The sequence below is a fragment of the Artemia franciscana genome, chromosome 17, assembly GCF_032884065.1.
Source record: "Artemia franciscana chromosome 17, ASM3288406v1, whole genome shotgun sequence".
Classification (NCBI taxonomy): Eukaryota; Metazoa; Arthropoda; class Branchiopoda; order Anostraca; family Artemiidae; genus Artemia; species Artemia franciscana.
Genome location: NC_088879.1, coordinates 40,976,496 through 40,996,748, shown reverse-complemented (window position 1 = coordinate 40,996,748; position 20,253 = coordinate 40,976,496). Strand labels below are relative to the sequence as shown.

Sequence of the window (20,253 nt, the reverse complement as noted above, 5' to 3'; positions counted from 1 at the left end):
TATTTTCTGAATCTACCGTAGAAGGAAAACCTTTCGAGTGCAAGGATGAGCTATTGCAGATTCAAAAAAACAGCATTTAAAAATACTAAAAATGATTAAGGCAAAAAAAGAGAGAGAAAGGAGAAAATTGAGCCCAAAATATATGATGCAAAGTCTTTTCATACTCCCTATGAGTAACATTTTTGTATATTCAAGCGGTAAACTGTTGTACCGTAAAAAAGAAGAAAAAAACAGTTGAAATAACGAAAAATGTATAAAGAGATAGAAAATAAATTACAAGACTAAAAACCATTAATCAAGGTAAAAAGTTTTCACATACTTCCTGTATGTACCGAACGGTGAAGTTTATTATGCATCCAAGGATAACTAGCATATAAGTAACCTACGTAATTTCTATTGGAAAAATTCTTTTCTCTTAGGGGCAGGCGTGGGGTCATAACCTTTCCGAGCGTAAAAGAGGATATGTGAAAATTCCTAGGACCTGAAGTTTCAAAGAGTTTTATTTACAAGAAAACCACCAGGTTTTGCTAAATATTATTTATATTTGTGTCTTTTTTTATCCTCAGGAATATAGGAAGGTCGGAGGGCATAAGCCCCTCAGCCTCTGGGTTCTCTTGTTTGAGCTTGCTCTTCATTTTAATTTTGAAAATCAATTTCTGTTTTGATATTAATGACGCTCCCCAATTTAAGATTGACTGCATAATGCTTGTATTTAAATTGCTTATTTGTCTGTTTACTAATTACAAAATACTAATTACAAAATACTAATTACAAAATACTTAGTGTCTCAGATAATCTCTTCTGCTAGTTAAATAGATTTTATTTATTCAGAGGTTTTCATTGGAGCTGAACATTCATTTTTTAATTAATACCTTTCTATTTTAAAAGTTAACAATAAAAAATATACTATAAGGAGGCCAAAATCAGGAATTTTAGAGCCCAAATGAGCTGAATCTAGGCAAATATTCTCATAAACGCTGGCTCCACGTACAACATAAATTCTGCTTCTTTGAAGACTTGCTTGGTCAAAGAAGTTTAGCAATATGTTTTGATTGCCGAAAATATTTAAATATTTAGCAATCGCAAATTCTGTCGGTCGGTCGGTCCCGGTTTTGCTACTTTAGGCACTTCCAGGTAAGCTAGGACGACGAAATTTGGCAGGCGTATCAGAGACCGGACCAAATTTTATTAGAAATAGTCGTTTTCCCGATTCGACCATCTGGGGCGGAGTGGGGCTGTTAATTCGGAAAAAAAGAAAAAATGAAGTATTTTTAACTTACGAACGGTTGATCAGATCTCAATGAAATTTGATTTTTGGAAGGATATCGTGTCTCTGAGCTATTATTTGAAATTCCCAACCGATCTGGGAACATTGGGAGGGGGGATTGGGAGGGGGAAACCTAAAATCTTGGAAAACACTTAGAGTGGAAGGATCGGGATGAAACTTGGTGGGAAAAATAAGCACAAATCCTAGATACATGATTGACATAACCGGAACGGATCCGCTCTCTTTGTGTAGTTGGGGGGAGGGGGGTTGGCTAATTCTGAAAATTTAGAAAATGAGGTATTTTTATCTTACGAACGGGTGATCGGATCTCAATGAAATTTGATATTTAGAAGGATATCGTGTCTCAAAGCTCTTATTTTAATCCCGACCGGATCTGGTGACATTGGATGGAGTTTGGGGGGCCTAAAATCATGGAAAACGCTTAGAGTGGAGGGATAGGGAAGAAACTTGGTGGAAAAAATAACCCGAAGTCTTAGATACGCGATTGAAATAATTGGAACAGATCCGCTCTATTTGGGGGAATGGGGGGGGGGTAATTCTGAAAAATAAGAAAAAATGACGTATTTTTAACTTAAGAAAGAGTGATCGGATCTTCATGAAACTTCATATTTAGAAGGACCTCGTAACTCAGGTCATTGGGGGGGGGGCCAGAAATCTTGGAAAACACTTAGAGAGGAGAGATTGGGATCAAACTTGATGGGAAGAATAAGCACAAGCTCTAGATACGTAATTGACATAATTGGAACGGACCTGTTCTCTATGGAGGAGCTGGTGGGTGTTAATTTGGAAAAACTAGAAAAATTGAGGTATTTTTAACTTAAGAACGGTTGACCAGATCTTAATGAAATTTGATATTTAGAAGGAATTCATGTCTCAGAGATGTTATTTCAAATCCCGACCAGATCTGTTGACATTGGGGGAGTTGGAGGGGACATCGGAAATCTTGGAAATCGTTGAGGGTGGAGGAATCGGGATGAAGCTTGGTGGATAGAATAAGCAAATGTCATTGATGCGTTATTGACGTAACCGTACTGGATCGCTCTCTTCAGGGAGTTTGGGGGAGGGGTTCAGTGCTTTGGCGATTTTGGTGCTTCTGGACGTGCTAGGACGATGAAAATTGGTAGACGTGTCAGGGAGCTGCACAAATTGACTTGATAAAGTCGTTTCCTAGATTCGACCATCTGGGAGGGGCTAAAGGGAGAGAAAAAATTTGAAAAAAATGAGGAATTCATAACTTAAGAGTGGGTGATCGGATAATAATGAATTTTTATATTTAGAAGGACATCGTGACTCAGAGCTTTTTTTTAAATCCCGACCGGCATTAAGCCTCTGATTTTCCTTTTAAATCAATCTATTGATTCTTAGAATTTTGTTAGAGTTACCATATGAGCTCTTGGCTCTTAGCTCTTATGGCCTCGTCACAAGTGCCATATGAGCTCTTAGCTCTTGTTTATTTCTGACTTTTAAAAGAAAAAATCACTGAACAAGTGACACTTGTTTGGAGTCGCCAGTGTAAAGGAGAAAAATTTTTACTTTCTGCCTTATATTGCAAAGATTCTCCGTGATTTTCTGCATTGTCATATAATTTGGTAACCAAATGAAACCCTGGGAACTACTCCAAAACACTAAAACAAATACGTAAACACTCTTTTTTTGTGGTTTTAAGAGTTCATGGTGCACGATTAGGTTCGAAAATAAGCTTACAAAGAAAATAAGGCTAAGAAACAAGGTTAAAGTTATGAAATTATGTTACGAAGACTAATTCGCTTCGAATAGGAATAAACGAAAGTGAAGAGGGGATATTGGGTAGTGAGACTATCGACCAAGTTGATAGTTTCTCTTACTTGAGTAGTATTTTCAGTAGATGTGGGTGCAATGAGATGTTCTAAGTAGAATAGCCAAGGTCCAGGGTGTTTTTTACAATTGAAAAAAGTTTAGAAGAATGAGATTATAGATGTAAGAACCTTACAATAGATGTAAGATTATAGATATAGAATAAGAATGAGATTATAGATGTTAGATTATAGATGTAATGTAAGATTATAGAGATTATAGATGATATTATAGATGTAATGAGATTATAGATGTAAGATTATAGATGTATAGATATTAGAATATTAGAAGCCGCTGTGGTCAAGTATTGTACTGAACTGAACATTGTACTGAAACATATGCGCTTTGGAAGACAGATGAGAATTTTTCTATGTTTTTCCCAGAGGAATAGTCTGCAGACCAACTATAAATATATGGATATATTTCCTGTTTATTTTTAAATTATGTTTATATATATAACAGTTTTAAAAGTGATTTAAGTTTTCCGTAATAGTTTTGACAAGATTTGCAAATGACTTACCATTTTCTCAGAGGCTGGCTTTGATGTTTTAGATCCAGTTATAATTAGTCGATCACAGTAGCTCCCTTCCAGAAATATCACACCCGAAGGTCTTGAGGAATGCTCTATCTCCGAATAGAATAATAAATTCTAGAAAGAAAAAAAGCTAATAAAGTTTCGTCTAAACTTTTTTCCCAATGGAATTCCCCCTTTTTTAGGGTATGAGATCATGCCTTTTTTTTGTCACTTTTTACGGATTATATCACATTTTACACTTCAAGAAATATCACACCTGAAGGTCTTGAAGAATAATCTGTAAATAAGACAATGAATTCTAGAAAGACAATACAATCTAATAGATTCTTATCCAAAATACTAAGCTACGTTGTCATACATTTTCTACATTGTCATTAGCTACATTGTCGAGCTGATTTCACTCCTGTGCTTTGGGTATGAGATCCATGTCATTTTTTTGGTTTTTGTCACATTTTACATATTATAGATTTATATCATAATAAATAATCATCAACATCATCATTTTATTTATAACCAGTCCTAAAACAATTGGGCAAGGCCAATAAAAGACAGAGTAAAAATCAAGAAAAAACAAAAAAGAAACAATAGAAAGAAAAACATACTTCGACAACTACCAACACGAGACAAACAGAAATGACTAAGTATGGGAACACTCTTAACAATCAGTAGAAAAATCACAAATATGTTTCTCAATAAACCCAGCTAGGTTTACAAATCAATACATTCTCTGCAAAAAAGAGTTACTTGCCCTTGTTGGCAGCTCCCTCAAATACTTTTCAATTTAAAATAAAGACAGTGATCTTGCTTTTTAATTAAGCCATAACAAAAGACAAACATAACAAAAGAAAAAAAACATGGTTAGTGCAGAGATTACACAAAAATATCGACAAAATGAAATAATACCGATGCTCCAATTCTCTAGAAGCTATGTTAAACAATTAATATTGAAATAATCTACTTTTGAAGTTAAAATTTTATTCAAAGTTTAAGTAACTAAAGGTAGAATAGGGATCAGTATTAAGCAAAGACTGAAAAATAAATATAGAATAACGGAATACCTATAATATTGACTTTTTAACGGAATGAATGTTTAATAAATCAATATCAAAAAATTTACTAATTTTAAAAAAATCAACCCAATATTTCACTTTAAATTTATCAGATGTCATTAGCCAAATAAGAAAATTCTACGTGGCTGTGGTAGATGGCTTTATTAAAGTGCTCATAGCCAAAGGCACTTTCTTGCAATGTACTTTCTAGACATTTTTGGGCATTTGAAGAATTGACCAACCTTAATTTTAATGAAAAAGTTTATGGCTTATGCAGTCTTACGTATTTTAGTTGGAAAGACCTCACTTAGACACCTCCCTTAGACAGACAACCAATTTTATATGTTTAACGCCTGAAAACTAGGCTGATTGACATTTTTCCGACTAATAATTGTAGCATACCACCTATTGAACTATTTTATAAAAAAAACTATGGCATTGGACCTCAGAGCTTTCTGGATTTTAGAAAGCACCATTAGAGGGCTGGCACAGGATGTATTGTATTGTTTCACTAACAACATTATTGATTACAAAATACCATATAACACATCATTTTTTAAATTGTCGGAAACATCCCATGAAAATCTTGGAAACCAGGTTTGTGTATTTTGGAATGGTGCCGGGATATGTGTTAGAAAGTCCAATGGTACATCGGAGAATGGGCTTCCACAGTATCTGTGTATCAAAAGACCAGATGTGAGGACTGTCACAGGATGTATTGTATTGTGTCGCTGACAACATAATGATCACATAATACCAGATAATGCATAATTCTTGAAATTATTGGAGAAAAATCAGTAAATTCTTTAAAACCAGAATTTTTATGCAATATCAGATAACACATCATTCTTGAAATTCTCGGAAACCTACCAACAAATTCTCGATATCCCAAAATAGTTCTTAGTCCCCGAAAAATTTTATGTCCTGAAAAACTAACTGTAGTCCCCAAATACCCATAAATTTCATAAATCAATAGAAAACTGCTTAGAAGCTAAAAATGTTGTTGACTCAGTTGCTATCTCAAAAGACCAGATATGAGGGTTGTCACAGGATTTATTGCATTGTTTCACTGACAAGATGAATGACTACGCATTACCAGATAACTCATCATTCTTGGAAATTCTTGGAAAGATACCATGAAAGCCTTGGAAACCAGGATGCATAGTCTTGAAATGATGTCAAAAATGTTAGCAACTCCAATAGGATTCTGTTGTTTAGAAGGTAAAATGTTGCTGACTTAGTTGTTATCTCAGAAGACCAGATGTGAGGGTTGTCAAAGGATATATTGTTTTGCTTCACTGACCACATGAATGATTACGCAATACCAGATAATGTATTATTTTTGAAATTCTTAGAAAAATACCACGAGGTTCTCGGAAACCCTGGTTTACATTCTTGGAATGATGTCAAAAAAGATGTTAGCAACTACAATAGTACATCCGGGTGTTGGCTGCCAAAGTATTTGTGTCTCAAAAGACCATATGCGAGGAAAGTAAAACGGTTCAAAATAGGGATGATACCTTTTTTATTGACAATGAATAGATATAAAATTATTTAACTGGATGATGAACACTGTTGAACACTGTTGATGATGAACACATTTAACTGCTGATGATGAACACTGTATATAGGTTCGATATATCCAGTTAAACAATTTTATATCTATTCACTGTCAATAAAAAGGTATCATCCCTATTTTGAACCGTTTTACTTTCGTCATGGAAAGGCAGTGTGGTCTTCGAAGTTATCTACATATGCGAGGGCTGTCATAGGATGTTTTCAATTGTTTCGCTGACAACTTGAATAATTACTTGTACCAGATAGTGCATTATTCTTGTAATTTTCGGAACCATACCAAGAAATTCTCTGCCTCCCAGAACCATTTGAAGTCCCCTAACAGTCCTAAAAATATTAAAAAAACTCCCATTCAAAAATTGTATGTTCGACGTCCCAAAATAAGTCCCCAAAAGTTCTGTCCATAAAGTTGTGCTGAAAAATAAGTTTGAAAAAAACTTCAGCTCAAAAAAGATAAATCAAAATTCAAAAAATGGGGAGGGGTGTCATTGGGGCCCTGAGGGGGGACTTAGAGCCCTGGAGGGAGAAGTTGAGCTCTTGAGCGGAATGTTGGGACCGAAATTCATGTGCTGGCTCTGGTAATGGAAAATGGTGGTGCTCAGGACCCTTTCATTACAAAAATGATACCTGCCCGGTTGCAGTCATTACAATTTTTATAGATTGAAACAAGTCTCATTAACCATCAAAAGAATATGTCTGTTAAAAAGTATCTCAAATCATCGTGGTCTGCATATTCTCGGAGAATGCCGAAAAAAGGTGCCAGGAAACAAATCACCAATTACACTTCCCATTTCGAGATCGATTGAAATGTATTTGAATCCAATTTTGAGATTGATTGGGCAATTAACTTGTTCCGGTGTAGTGACATTTAACATCAGTTGGCGAGCGTCCAGAAACTATATATTGATTGCCTTAGAATGTATTTCTAAGAACATAATATCATCATAACTTGTTGGCTCAGTTGAGTAGCGTGTTGTTCTTTTACCATAGGAAATAATGGGTCTCACGTTCGGTATCTACAGGGGATATAACTTTTACAAAATCAATGGAATACTGCTTAGAAGCTAAAAATGTGTCGTTAGAAAAGAAAACATGTCACCATCTATGACTTCAGTGAAGAATAATGTAATCTATGAATTTTCTTTGCAGATGCTAGTATTAGTGGAATCGCCGTCAAACTTCCTTCGTGATCTTACAACACTATAGAAGAAAAGAGTTGGGGGACTGGCCACTTAGAGTCTATATAGGGATGCTACTTATATGGTAATTCAAAAACAGAATTTTAACTCGTTGATTTATCAGAACTACCAATAAATTTGGCGAGGTTAAGAGCCAAATCGATGATTTCTTGGGCTATCGGATTCTAAAAATCCTAAAAAAAAAAGTAACTAAATATTTTTAATAATTGGGAAATAATATTTAATTACCTAGTTATTTAAATACACTTGTCTTAAGACTTTTTAAGCACTAAAGAAGATGCAAAGCTTGTTTTACCTCATTATTTACATCGCTTTTCGGTATTGCTATTCTTATTGTTTAAATCGCTATTTCATATATCTGACAAGACCTTTCTTATGGTTTACATTGGTATTTGATATATTCCAAATCGCTATTTCTGTGATTTAAATCGCTTGCCATTCTTATGATTCACATCACTTTCCAATTTGCTCAATATTACTTTCGACACATCTCGACAGCTGATTGATATCGTTATTCGATTTTACTTGACATCGATAATCTTGTGATATAAATCTCTGGTTAACATATTCAAAGTCATACTCTTAGGATTTATATTGCTATGGAAGTTACTTTTCTGATAATTTCCATCATTTTTCGATACATTCGACATTGCTTTCTATGTATATCGACAGCTGATTTACGAATAAGAGCTGTTATTCGTTATATACGACGTTGCTGCTCTTGAGATTATATCGCAATTTTAAAAGATATATTTTATATCTTTATCCTTGCAATCCACATCGCTGTTTGATATATTCGGTATCGCTTTCGTTATGAATTAAATTGCTAATCTGTATATTCAATGTTCTCTTATAATATACATCGATTTTTAATACGTTCAACATTTATTCTATTATCTTTTGCATCACCATTCGATACATTCATCATTACTATTCTTATTATTTATAAATTAAACCTTTTCAACATTTATTCTACTATCTTTTGCATCGCCATTCGATACATCCAGCATCACTATTCTTATGATTTATAAATTAAACCTCGATTTACATTTGTATACTATTTGACTTAAATTGCTGTTAGATTTTCTCGACGATGCTACTCATAAACACATCGGTAGTCGATATATTTGATATTACTCTTTTTATGATTTATGCACTTCTTTCGCTTCAAAAAAATTATTTCTACTTGTTGAGTAGTTGCAACTTATCTCCAAGATGTAAATCAACTCCCCACAGATATATGGAAAACAAATTTCCTGCGTTATCTCCTATTAAACCTTCCATTAGGAACAAAATATACTCTACTGAAATAGGGGATCATCAATATGAATCTCTTTAATTTTATCTTTGTTAGCATAAGAAAGAAAGACGTGGTTCTTGTGTTTCCGAAGTACCTGGAGTAAACCTATTACTCTATGTTGAAACATAGGAGAGGAGAAATGGAGGAAAAAATTGTAGATATTCTACTTCTCAAGCCCTCAGAAGTAAGTCCGATCAGGGTTCTTTGGGAAATACTGAATTCTCAGTAACCTTATGCACTTTTGATAATTACAAGGATCTTCACTCTAGAATATTCAGATATTATTTTCCATTAAATGCTCCACAATTAGAGGGAATTACGTACAGTAAACTATTAAAAGATGGGGTTTCTTGAACGGAAAAGTAAGCGTGTACAGTGTTCCTCAAACAGTTCGTGATATAGAACTTGTAAGTAAGGAGAGAAAGGGGCTAATAGTAACTAAACTCTAAACACGGAGTTTTAACTACAGTTAATAGATCGAAAAGATCAATTTTTTTGCTAATTCCAAACGTAAGGGATTCTTATATAATGCTAATCACAAAAGCTATGAATTTTGGCAAATATGACTGATTTTTGAAAAAGGAGAGAAACTCCCCTAAAAAGGCAAGTGGTCTTTACAAAAGTCACACCATGGCTTGTAACACAGTCACAAACCATAAGAGTCCACATTTTGTCTTACTATTTATATTGTTGAACAAAATCTATCAACAATTTCGGATAATGAACGCACCTTGGACAATCTGAATACACACAGTATATTTTGATTTATTTTTACACGTCAACTTTCCCTGAAAAAATAAACTTAATACCCCATTTAGTTCCTAAGATACTGTATATACCGTTTTGACAACCTGGAGGCACTTAAACCCTTTCAATTACTTCAATAGTAGCAGCAGCAATAGCGGTAACCCTGATAGTTTAAACTTTATTCCTCAGCAATTTTTGAGATATTACTGATGCGTCGTATTAACCTTTAGTCTGCCACAACATCATAGTTTCTTTTCTAAATTCTAGGCACTTTTTATTCAAGTTATGAAATCAAAATTTGTTTTTTTTATAACCCCCCCCCCCACCAACAGTTTTTATAACGCCTTTCTTACCTGGAGAAAATTCAGGATACATGCCTGTTTCACTCACCTATTCTCCGAAACGATGGCATTTCGATTAAAGTATTTTGGAAACAACCAAGTCACCAACTCTCTTTTTGGAAATAATGATAAGCAAATATGTGTAATTTTAATTCATTAATAGACGATAAGAAATCTGTTTACTGGCCTTGCAAGAAGGTGGTCAAGGGATTTCCACTAAAAATATCTGGTGGAATGGGGTGCACTTTCAGAAGCCTTTATCAGTGGGGGGAAAAACGTCTATACAGTGTGTCAAAGTAAAACTATTTGGGCTATGAATCACCTTCTAATGTCTATCCCTTTGCAATTGAGATATTTTAAGATGTATATTAGGACTGATAATGAAACACTTCGATTAGTAATGAAGATACATAGAAGGATACATAAGTATACAATAAGGATACATAGGGATAAGATGAAAAATTGTAAACTTTTAGACTTTTTGGATTTTCACCTTTATTAGGTAAACAGAACATATTAAGAAAAAAGGAAAATTCTTAATATAGAGGGCTAGGAATTACATTTCATTAAACATAAATCAAATTGAAATAAATTAAAACTTATGCAATCAACTTGTAAGATGATTGACATCGAATAGTTACGTCGTTTTTAAAGTTCATGATACTATCTTTATTTAAATTAGTTCAGAAATTTTTTTTCCACAGAACAGGTTTTTCAAAGAAACGTATTGAGCTCCATTAAACCCAAAATAAACAAAAATAAAGTCAAATAATCTTGAAAGCTTAAAAATACCACAAATCACGATCAATAAGAAAATGAATCCCAACACGAACCGAAGTTACAATAAATGACCGAGTCAAACCCAAAACGATCAAAAATTAACATAAGTAGTGTTGACAATCCGAAGCCTTCTCAAGACCAGAACATAATTTGCACTTTACTAAAAAAATGACCATGGATTGTCAGTTTAATATACATGTACTGATAATTTTTCCTTATAGTTTCAATTTTTTTAACTAAAAAAAGCTAGAACAATTAAATTTTTTTGTTTTAGTTAAGTGCAATTATGTTTGTTTTGATGTTTTTCAATAATAGTAAATGTAGTAGTCTCTAAAGTTTCAACATAATACTCCCAGTCGTTCTCGATGTATTACTGAGGTGTTTATTGGCAACCATATAAACAGTTCCTTATAATTTAATTTTAAAGCAACATTTAATTTAAAAGTGTAATGAACCGAATACATAATTGTGGGGAGGGGGCTGACATACCCAATATCCATAGAGGCATAGTTACTGGACCTTTCTACTATGCTGAACAAAATAACTGTCAAAAATTTTGACAAAATGTGTTTGGAAAATGAATGTGTTTGGGAGGAGGGCTGCATGACCTCCAATCTCTTTTGACTCTTAAAAATGGCACTAGAGCTTGTCGATTTAGTTTAAAGCCCGCCAAAATATTGCTTGAAATCTTCACCTTAATGCTCTTAGGTTATGTGGTAACAATAATTGTAGCAGCAGTAGTAGCAGTATACGCATAGCATTCTTGGTTTCTTCGAAATCCCCTGCTACACACGCCGAAAGTTTAAACTTGATATTATGAACCGTTCCTAAAGTATTTCTTATACGTCCTCAAAATAACCTATGTGACCATAATATGATTTGATTCAGCTCCATAAAGTTTCAAAATTTCCCAATTTCTTTGCCTTAATGCCCTTAGTTTTAGTAGCAACAGCAGTAGTAGTAGCATCAGAATTAATAGTAGTAGCCTCAGCTTTAGTGCCAGCAGTAGTAGTAGAAGTAGTAATAATAGTAGCAGTAGAAGTAGTAGAATGAGTAGAAGCCGTAGAAATAGGATGTAAATATTTTCTTTTGGTTAGTTCAACATCCCCGAAAACAAACCCATCAGTTTCAACTCACTGTTAGTTTCAACTTCAGACGCCAAACTGTTCCGAAGATATTGTAGTTAGAGTCTTTTGACAACCTGCATACCGACGAAGTGCTGTGATTCAGTTCACCCCTCCCCCCCAAAAAAACAAAATCCTTGAAGATTTCACCTTCATACCCTAAGGCATAATTGTGATAGTAGTCATAGCAGTAGTGTTTGTATTACTAGTCGTAGTATTATTAGTAATAGTGGTATCACTAGTTGTAGCTGCAGAATCAACGTACTGCGTATTTAAGAAGTTGCAATAGAAGTTGTACTTGAAGTAGTATTAATGGTAGTAAGTGTAGCAGCAATAGAAGTATTGCTCCTACAGCAGCATGCCTAAAATTGTTTTTTAGTTAGTTGATATTCCCCACTTAGCATTCTCTGAAAGCTCCAACTTAATAACCAAATCAATTCTTGAGATACGCTCTTTTGATAATGTGCATGCACATAACATCTTTGATTTAGTTAAATTTTCCCTCAATATTATAAATGGAGAAGTCCGGTAGTGGTAGCAATAGAAGTAGTAGTGGTAGTTTTAGTATTTTGGTGGTAGTTGTAGCATGAAAATATTCCCTTTTTGATCACTTCCCCTATCATTTCCTAAAAATTATGGGGTGTATAGTATATGGGGTATATGGTATATGGTATATAAGTATATGGGGCTTCTCCCCTAAATAAACATTCCGATCAGGACGGGCGCAACCTCATGTGGCGGGTGGAGCCCACCCCAGGAATCTCAGAACCTAGGTTAAACCTAGCTCTAATCAGATTCCAGGCCTAGGGTCGGTTGGGCTAGCGACCCTCCACCCAAAAATTAAGTGCTACGAAAAGTGACAATATAGCCTCAGACCCGGATTCCCTTTTAAGACCTTGACCATTGCGCGTCAATGGACATGCTGACGACGTCAGAAAGACTGACAGACTAAACCTTATGGACAGAAGGGAGCTACGAACAGCCACCTGGAATGTATTGACTCTGAATACACCTGCGTCAAAGAACCTACTCTCTGAAGAACTTCGCAAGAACAAAGTGTTAATTGAAGTTCTTACAGAAACCCGTCTTACCGGAAGCGGATAGAGCGAGTAGGTAACAGTGACTCATTGCTCCGATCTGGAGGAAGCTCGAGAAGGAATGGCGTTGGCCTTGCGCTAAATAGCCTTACAAGAAAGGCCTTACTTTTACACGAAGCTGTATCTGACAGATTAATGAAGGCCCGCTTTGGACACAAGCATGGCAAGATGACTGTCATCGTATGCTATGCCCTGATCAACGATTCTGATGATGTGACTAAGGATGATTTCTACTCTGCTTTGTCCAGATGCCTTGCTACATTACTCCCCCCATGATATAACTGTTCTCCTTGGCTACTTTAATGCGACAGTGTGCAATGATATGGATGAATGGCGTGGCACAGTTGGTCCTGTATCCCCGGACCCACTTAACGACAATGGGCTCCACCCACTTTAACTGTGCCGATCTCACGACCTTTACATTGCAAACACCTACTTCCAACGCAAAACTATTCATCAGTACATCAGTTAATTCATCAGTTAAGGAAAGAAAACAAACACTATTCGCCATTTGCCTGCCAAGAAAGGCAATAAGCTTGTAAGGGAAGCGAGGTTAGCACCCTCAGATAATTAAAACCACATTCATATCACGCTACTCAATACAAAAGAAACTCAACTGATGAAGGAAGAAAGGAAAAATAAAAGAAAGAGGAAAAAGACAAGAAGAATACAGAAAAAAATTTTAACAGAAAAAAGTTAACAGCAAGTAAATCAGGGAAATGCCTTGATTAGAATGACAACCTGGAACGGGCCGTACATCAAAATTACTCACGAGATAAAAGAAACTTCTTTACCCGTGACTTGAAAGCCAGAAGACTAGGCACATTTTTCACACCCTCGGGCAAAATATTCCTAACATGGGGACCATAATGGCGAATCACAAAATATGCCCGAGTAGTACTCCTATACTCATGAGTTAAGTTATCAGCTTTTGTTGTATTATGATCATAACGGTCTCTATTAAAAGTAAAAAGATTTTCAAAAGCAGGGGTGAGCAGGCGATTCAAATATTTATATGAGAAAATCGCAACTTGGTAATCTCGAATTTGGGATACATCCATCAACTTTTTCTTTTTAAAATGCTCATGAGCAGGAACATCATCAGAATCATAAAATTCTGATAATAATTTTACAGCTCTATTCTGAAGTTTTTGTACTCTTTTGAAACATGTTACAAAATTACTTGCCCGTATTCAGCATCCGTAGCTAATATATGGACAAAATATAGAAAAATAAATCATTTTTAGAATCTTTTTTGGGACTAGATTTTAAATTCTTCGCACCACCCCAAGACCTATGCTTAATTTTTCAGCTATAGCATTTGAATGGTTTTTCTACGACAGGTTTTCATCAATTAAAAACCCCAAATATTTTGTTGTTGCTACTCTTTTTATCACATTTCCTAGAACCATGATTTGATCATTGCCAACACTTGACGAAAGTCCAGAGAATATCATGAAAAAAGTTTTAGAAAAGCTTAGGGTTAACAAATTTTGTTGAGAAAAGGTTAGAAATTCAGAGACAGCATTATGAATTTTATTATACAAAACATCAAGCGAAAGCGCAGCTAGAAAGAGTAAAGTGTCATCTGCAAATAAGATGACACCAGCCTCCGACAGGTAATGCTTCATTCGATCAATAAAAATGATGAAAAGGAGGGGTCCCAGGATTGACCCTTGTGGGCCCCGCACTGTATTTTCTTTTTTTAAGATAAAAATGATCCATTCTGTACTATCTGATACCAGTCGTGTAGATATGATGAAAACCAATCAAGGCTTGAACCCCTCACCCCGATCGAGACAAGAACTTGAATAAGCCCTGGGTGGTCCACCGTATCGAACGCTTTTCTCATATCCAAAAACACAGCTGTAGGTATAAGACCAGCTTCAAATCCATCATTAATCCAATTAACCAATTTCAGAGCTGTCATATCTGTAGATAGTTCTTTTCTGAACCCAAATTGGTTTTCCATTATAATTTTATTCTTTTCAATATATTAACTTAACTGGGCATGTACAGCTTTCTCAAATAACTTAGAGAAAAATGGGAGAATAGATATAGGTAAAAATAGATAATTTTTAGTGCTTGCGGAAAGACCCCATGATCTAGAGAAAGGTTGATGAGGTGCGTCAAGACAGGTAAGACACTCGTTTTTGCGGCTTTTATGAGTTTCAGCGAAAACTCATCCATCCCACTAAAACTCGATTTCATCGTAGCCAGGAATTGTGCCACTTCCCATTCCCAACATTTTGCAAATTCAAAGAAATTCTCACTTGCAGGTGTCTTTTAGAGACAGATCCAAAACTCACGGATGTGCGTAAGCTAGCCCGCGCTTGATCGCAAAGTCTTTTTCCTTCATTTGCAAAATAATCACACTGAAATTCAGCTATGTGCTGAGAATCAGTATGACGACCTTCCGTCGTCTCCATGGCTCTCACCTCCTCCCTACTGTGAAAATTACCCAAAAGTTTATTTATTGTTTTTCATGTATTTTTCAAATTCCCTTGATTTTCGTGAAATTCATTTTAGAAATGAAGTTTCTGAGCTTTCCGTTTTACTGAATTTAAAATATTCCGAAATTTTTTGAATTTTATAAAATTATCATTTGAACGATCCTTTAAATAATTCACATAAAGTTGGTTTTTCTGCTTTATTGAAACTAGAATGGCTTTTGTTATCCATGGTTTCTTAGGAAAATTTCTATTAGGGTTGATTCTTCGTAAGGAACATGTTTCATTCATTACATTAGTCACTATCTCACTGAAGAGGTCATATGCTGCATTTGGACACTTCCTCTATTAAACGCGAAAAATTCGTTGCATCCATCTTATTTGCAAAACTGTTTAGGCTTTTTGCTTTTCATTTAACGGTAAAACGATGCCCTTGCACACCGTTTATTTTCCTTTGACTAATTCAGCTTTATTTTACTTATTAAAACAAGGTGATCCGACCCGTCGGACACAATAACATCTGCTTGGAATCTTTCAAGTAATCCACCATTAACGAAGAAATTATCAATTAAGGACACCGAAAGATGCGAAATCCGAGTTGGAATAGTTACAAGAGGAAAACTATCATGTGACACCATCATATTAACAAAATCTGAGCTATTTGCTTTTTTTTAGTAAATCAATATTAAAATCTCCCATCATAAATTTATTCTTATTTTCATTGTTAATATTATCTAATAACAATTCAAATTCATCAATAAAAAAACGAATTTCACATGACGGATTTTTGTAAATTAGTCCCAAAATCAAATTTTTTTTCCCTTCATTTTTTATTTCGATGAAAAGGGTCTCGATCCTACCTTCAAGCCACAGGGAGAGGTCATCCCTAACCCAATATTGGGTACTTTCATTAATCAAAATACATAGACCGCCCCGCTCCATGGTGGTCCGTTCTCTTCGCTCGCAAACATATCCCGGAAAAGAAAAATCCCAGGGCAGTGACTTGCTAGAAACAAATGTCTCACATAGGCTTACAATGTACGGTTTCTTATCTAGTAAACTTAAAATCTTACATAAAGGAGAATATGCCGTTCTTAGACCTTGACAATTCCAGAAAACGATCGCTCTTTCATCTGCACTCACAGGTTTTGAATACTCATAAAGATAATTCGGATTCACATAATTACTTGGGCGATAATTCAACGAAAAGTTATCGATGCATTCATCATACCCCGCAAGTGTGTCACGAGCTTGGCTTCCAAGAATAAACCGGTTTTGTTCAAATTCATTCAAAGCGTCATCATATCTGTTCACGCTCATTTAAGGTGACTATTTGACACGAAAAAAAAGTCTGATAGGCAGAAAGAAGAAGGAAAAAGAAAGAGATAAACATGAAAGAAACTGACATTTTTGACTATAAAATGCAAAGAGGAAAACAAACATACAAGTAGTGCAACAACATAAATTCATAACTCAAAATAATTTCATATCTCAAAATAGCACGTGGTATAGTAACGACGGTCATACAAAGAAGATGATTGACTACGTCATTATTGCCAAACGCTGGAGATCATTGGTGAGGAACTGCAGAACTTACAGATCAGCAGAGCTTGGAAACGCAGACCATAGGCTTGTGTGCGCCAATCTTCGGCTTCGCCTCCATGCACAACGATCAGAAAGAAAACCCGTCGCTGCAGATATTGGGAAACTAAAGGAACCAGATATTCGCCAGAAGTACAGTATCGATATATCGAATTGCTTCGAGGCCCTTGGCTCACTTATTAGCAGTGATGATCTCTGGAAGCATTTTAAATCGTACACCAACGAAGCAGCACAACTAGTGCTTGGCAAGAGGAGCTACCCAAAGAAATTGTGGCTAACTAATGAAAAACTGCAAGTCATAGAGCAAAGACGGAAGGCAAGACTTTTTGGGGACATGACCGCATATCGAAGGCTCAATAGAGAGCGGAACAGACTCATTCACCGGGATAGAACCCAGTTTGTTGCAAGGAAAACCTATGAAATTGAGCTAGCTGCAAAAAAGAAAGACTTTGGCAGCCTATACAAGCATCTCCGAGATCTCACTGAAAATAAAACTCCCACCTTGGGTCCTGTCCTGTCCAGGGATGGTGCACTTCTTTCTGATGAAAGTTCTTGTCTTGAGCAAAGGAAGGACCACTTCTGTTCGCTCCTTAACAATACTAGTCCGTTTGCGCCTCCTAATGATAGTCCCAGCCAACCTTGCGGTCAAAGACCTGGAGCAGATGCTCCTCCATATGAGCCTTTCAGCCCCTCAGAAATTGGACATGCAGTAAAAAGGCTCAAGAATAATAAAGCTGCTGGTATCTGCGGCTTAAACTCAGAGCTGCTAAAATATGGAGGTCCTGCAATGCTCCTGTTTCTACACACCCTGTTCTCTACAGTATGGCAAACGGAGATAATTCCCGAGGATTGGCGGAAGGATGTCATCATCCCCTTATGGAAGAGAAAAGGCTCAAGAAGCGACTACTCCAACTACCGGGGAATAACCCTACGGTCAGTCCCTGGCAAACTGTTTTCAATCGTCCTGCTGGATCGATGTCAGAACATCATTCGAAAATCTGGCGACCGGAGCAAGCTGGTTTTATGTCGGATCGTTCAACCATCGAGCAGATTTTCACGATTCGACAAATAGTAGGGAAGACCACAGAGTTCCGACAGAAAGCATTTATTTCCTTCGTTGACTTTCGTGCTGCATTTGACTCATTCGATCGAAAAGCTTTTTGGTGGATTCTAGAGTTGACTGGCCTACCCGAGAAATATTTCAGACTTCTCAAGGCGCTGCACCATGGGACGGAGAGCTGTGTACAAGTAAATGGTTGCCGCAGCCCGTTCTTTCAAATCACGACAGGGGTGCGCCAAGGATGTGCAATGGCCCCAGAGCTCTTCAATGTCATGATAGATTACGTTATGAAACAAACCACTTCACGTCTCAGCTTTGGGCTCAAACTCGGAGATCATACCGTTGATCATGTTGATTTTGCCGATGACTTGGCCATTCTGGCGGACTCCATGGAGCAGCTGCTAGAAGCGCTGAAACCCTCAAGAAAATAGACCTATTTCATGCGAAGAGCCTGAGGAGGATTGAGGGCCTACGATGGTTCGACTTCGTCGGCAATGAGAATCTTCTGCAGCTCACAAAGCAGTCTTGGTTTTCGACTCAAGCAGCGGAGCGAACCTTGCGCTTGTTTGGGCGTCTGCTTCGAATGCCACCACATCTACCCCCAAAGATGATCTATGACTTCGATCCTATCAAAGTTGGTTGGAAGCGACCTCGTGGTCGACCGAAGAAACGCTGGTCCGACAGCCTGTCCGAGTTCTGGACGATGGCAAACATCAGACAGGGCTAAGAGCAAATATTAGCCATGGACCGAAGTGGATGGAGGAACCAGACCAAAACTGGTGATAGCTTGTTTTTAGTTGATTTTTTTTGCGTGTATATATATATATATATATATATATATATATATATATATATATATATATATATATATATATATATATATATATATATATATATATATATATGTATATATATATATATATATATATATATATATATATATATATATATATATATATATATATATATATATATATATATATATATATATATATATATATATATATATATATATATATATATATATATATATATATATATATATATATTATATATTCAGTGTTTGGTGATTTTGTAAGGTAATTGTGGCTCTGTAAGTTTCTACTTAACCAATTAAAGCAATCAGATTTCTTTTTTTCTGTCCTCTGCACTTTAAGAGGGTTATTCACAGCTAACCATGTCTTTGGACATCAACCAGACGTCACTCTCTACGCCGAGCAGTGCCCGGCAGGAGACTTAAGTCAAGTAAGTCAAGTATGCACATGGAGGGCGGGTTGTCCTCCATTCACTTTTGCTCTTACAAAGGACACTAGACCTTCCGACTTCCAATGAAATGAGCTGATTCGGTTCGAAATTTACACGGTCATTCATTCCACAAAACCTTTATATGGCTGGAGCATAACTTACAACCGTTTCCACTGTGCTCTTAAGGGTTGTATTCAGCCTGAAGGCATTGTTATATGTTTTTTGGGCTGTTGTGAACAAAATGGCTACCTCAAAATTTTGGTCGGATGGGTGTGGGGAAAAGAGGTTGTCAAGTAGGGGGAAGGGCTGGTTGCCCTCCATTGCTTTTGACTCTTAAGGAAACTAGCACTTCAAAGTTCAAATCAAAGAAGCCTCCTCTAAAGTTCACACAACCACCCCTTCCATAAAAGCTTATTTGCCCCAAGGGTACAACTTACAATCCTTGCCATTAGACTCTGGGGGGGGGGATTGACAGCCCCAAAGGCTTGTTATGTGATTTTTGAACTGTTTTGGAACAAATTGCATTCTCAAAATATCTATCGGATGTATTTAGGGAAAATAGACCGTAAGGAGGGCTTGTTACTCTCAGACACTTTGACTTTTAAAAAGGCAATAGAACTTATGATTTCCAATCAATGGGCCCCCTCAAAAATTTAATGTGACCAACCTTTGCAAAAAATGTGATATATCCCCGGGGCACAACTTATAACCCTTGCCCTAAGGGCTGTGGGGAGTTTTCATCTTCAAAGATGTGTTTACTGGACCTTTCAACTACGGTGAACAAAATGGCTGTCTTAAAATTTTGATTCGATGAATTTGGGGAAATGATGGGTGTAGCGAGGGGGTGGAGGGAGACTAGCTGCCTTCCAATTACTTTTGACTGTTAAAAACAGCAATAGACGTTGCAATTTCTAATCGTGTAAGCCTCTTTCGAAGTTTCTACAACAACTCCTTTTACACAAAATGCCCTGGTCTAAAACCGAAAAAAGGGAAAGGGGTAGCTCTCCTCCAATCACTTTAAATCTTAA

General features: G+C 36.1%; 1 protein-coding gene and 1 long non-coding RNA gene across 4 annotated transcripts in view; one reads left to right on the top strand and one right to left on the bottom strand.

Moving 5' to 3' along the window:
* Positions 1–20,253, bottom strand: part of LOC136038243 (ras-specific guanine nucleotide-releasing factor 2-like) — a 296,269-nt gene that overhangs the window by 252,768 nt on the left and 23,248 nt on the right. For all 3 annotated transcript variants that reach the window (XM_065721353.1, XM_065721352.1, XM_065721351.1), the window contains one exon: positions 3,642–3,770. In XM_065721353.1, the coding sequence (XP_065577425.1) occupies positions 3,642–3,770 (129 nt within the window). The remainder of the gene's footprint in view (positions 1–3,641; positions 3,771–20,253) is intronic.
* The window catches only part of LOC136038244 (uncharacterized), a 111,055-nt gene that overhangs the window by 87,131 nt on the left and 3,671 nt on the right, over positions 1–20,253 (top strand). The window contains exon 2 of the long non-coding RNA XR_010620160.1: positions 7,430–7,543. This is a non-coding gene — a long non-coding RNA (uncharacterized LOC136038244). The remainder of the gene's footprint in view (positions 1–7,429; positions 7,544–20,253) is intronic.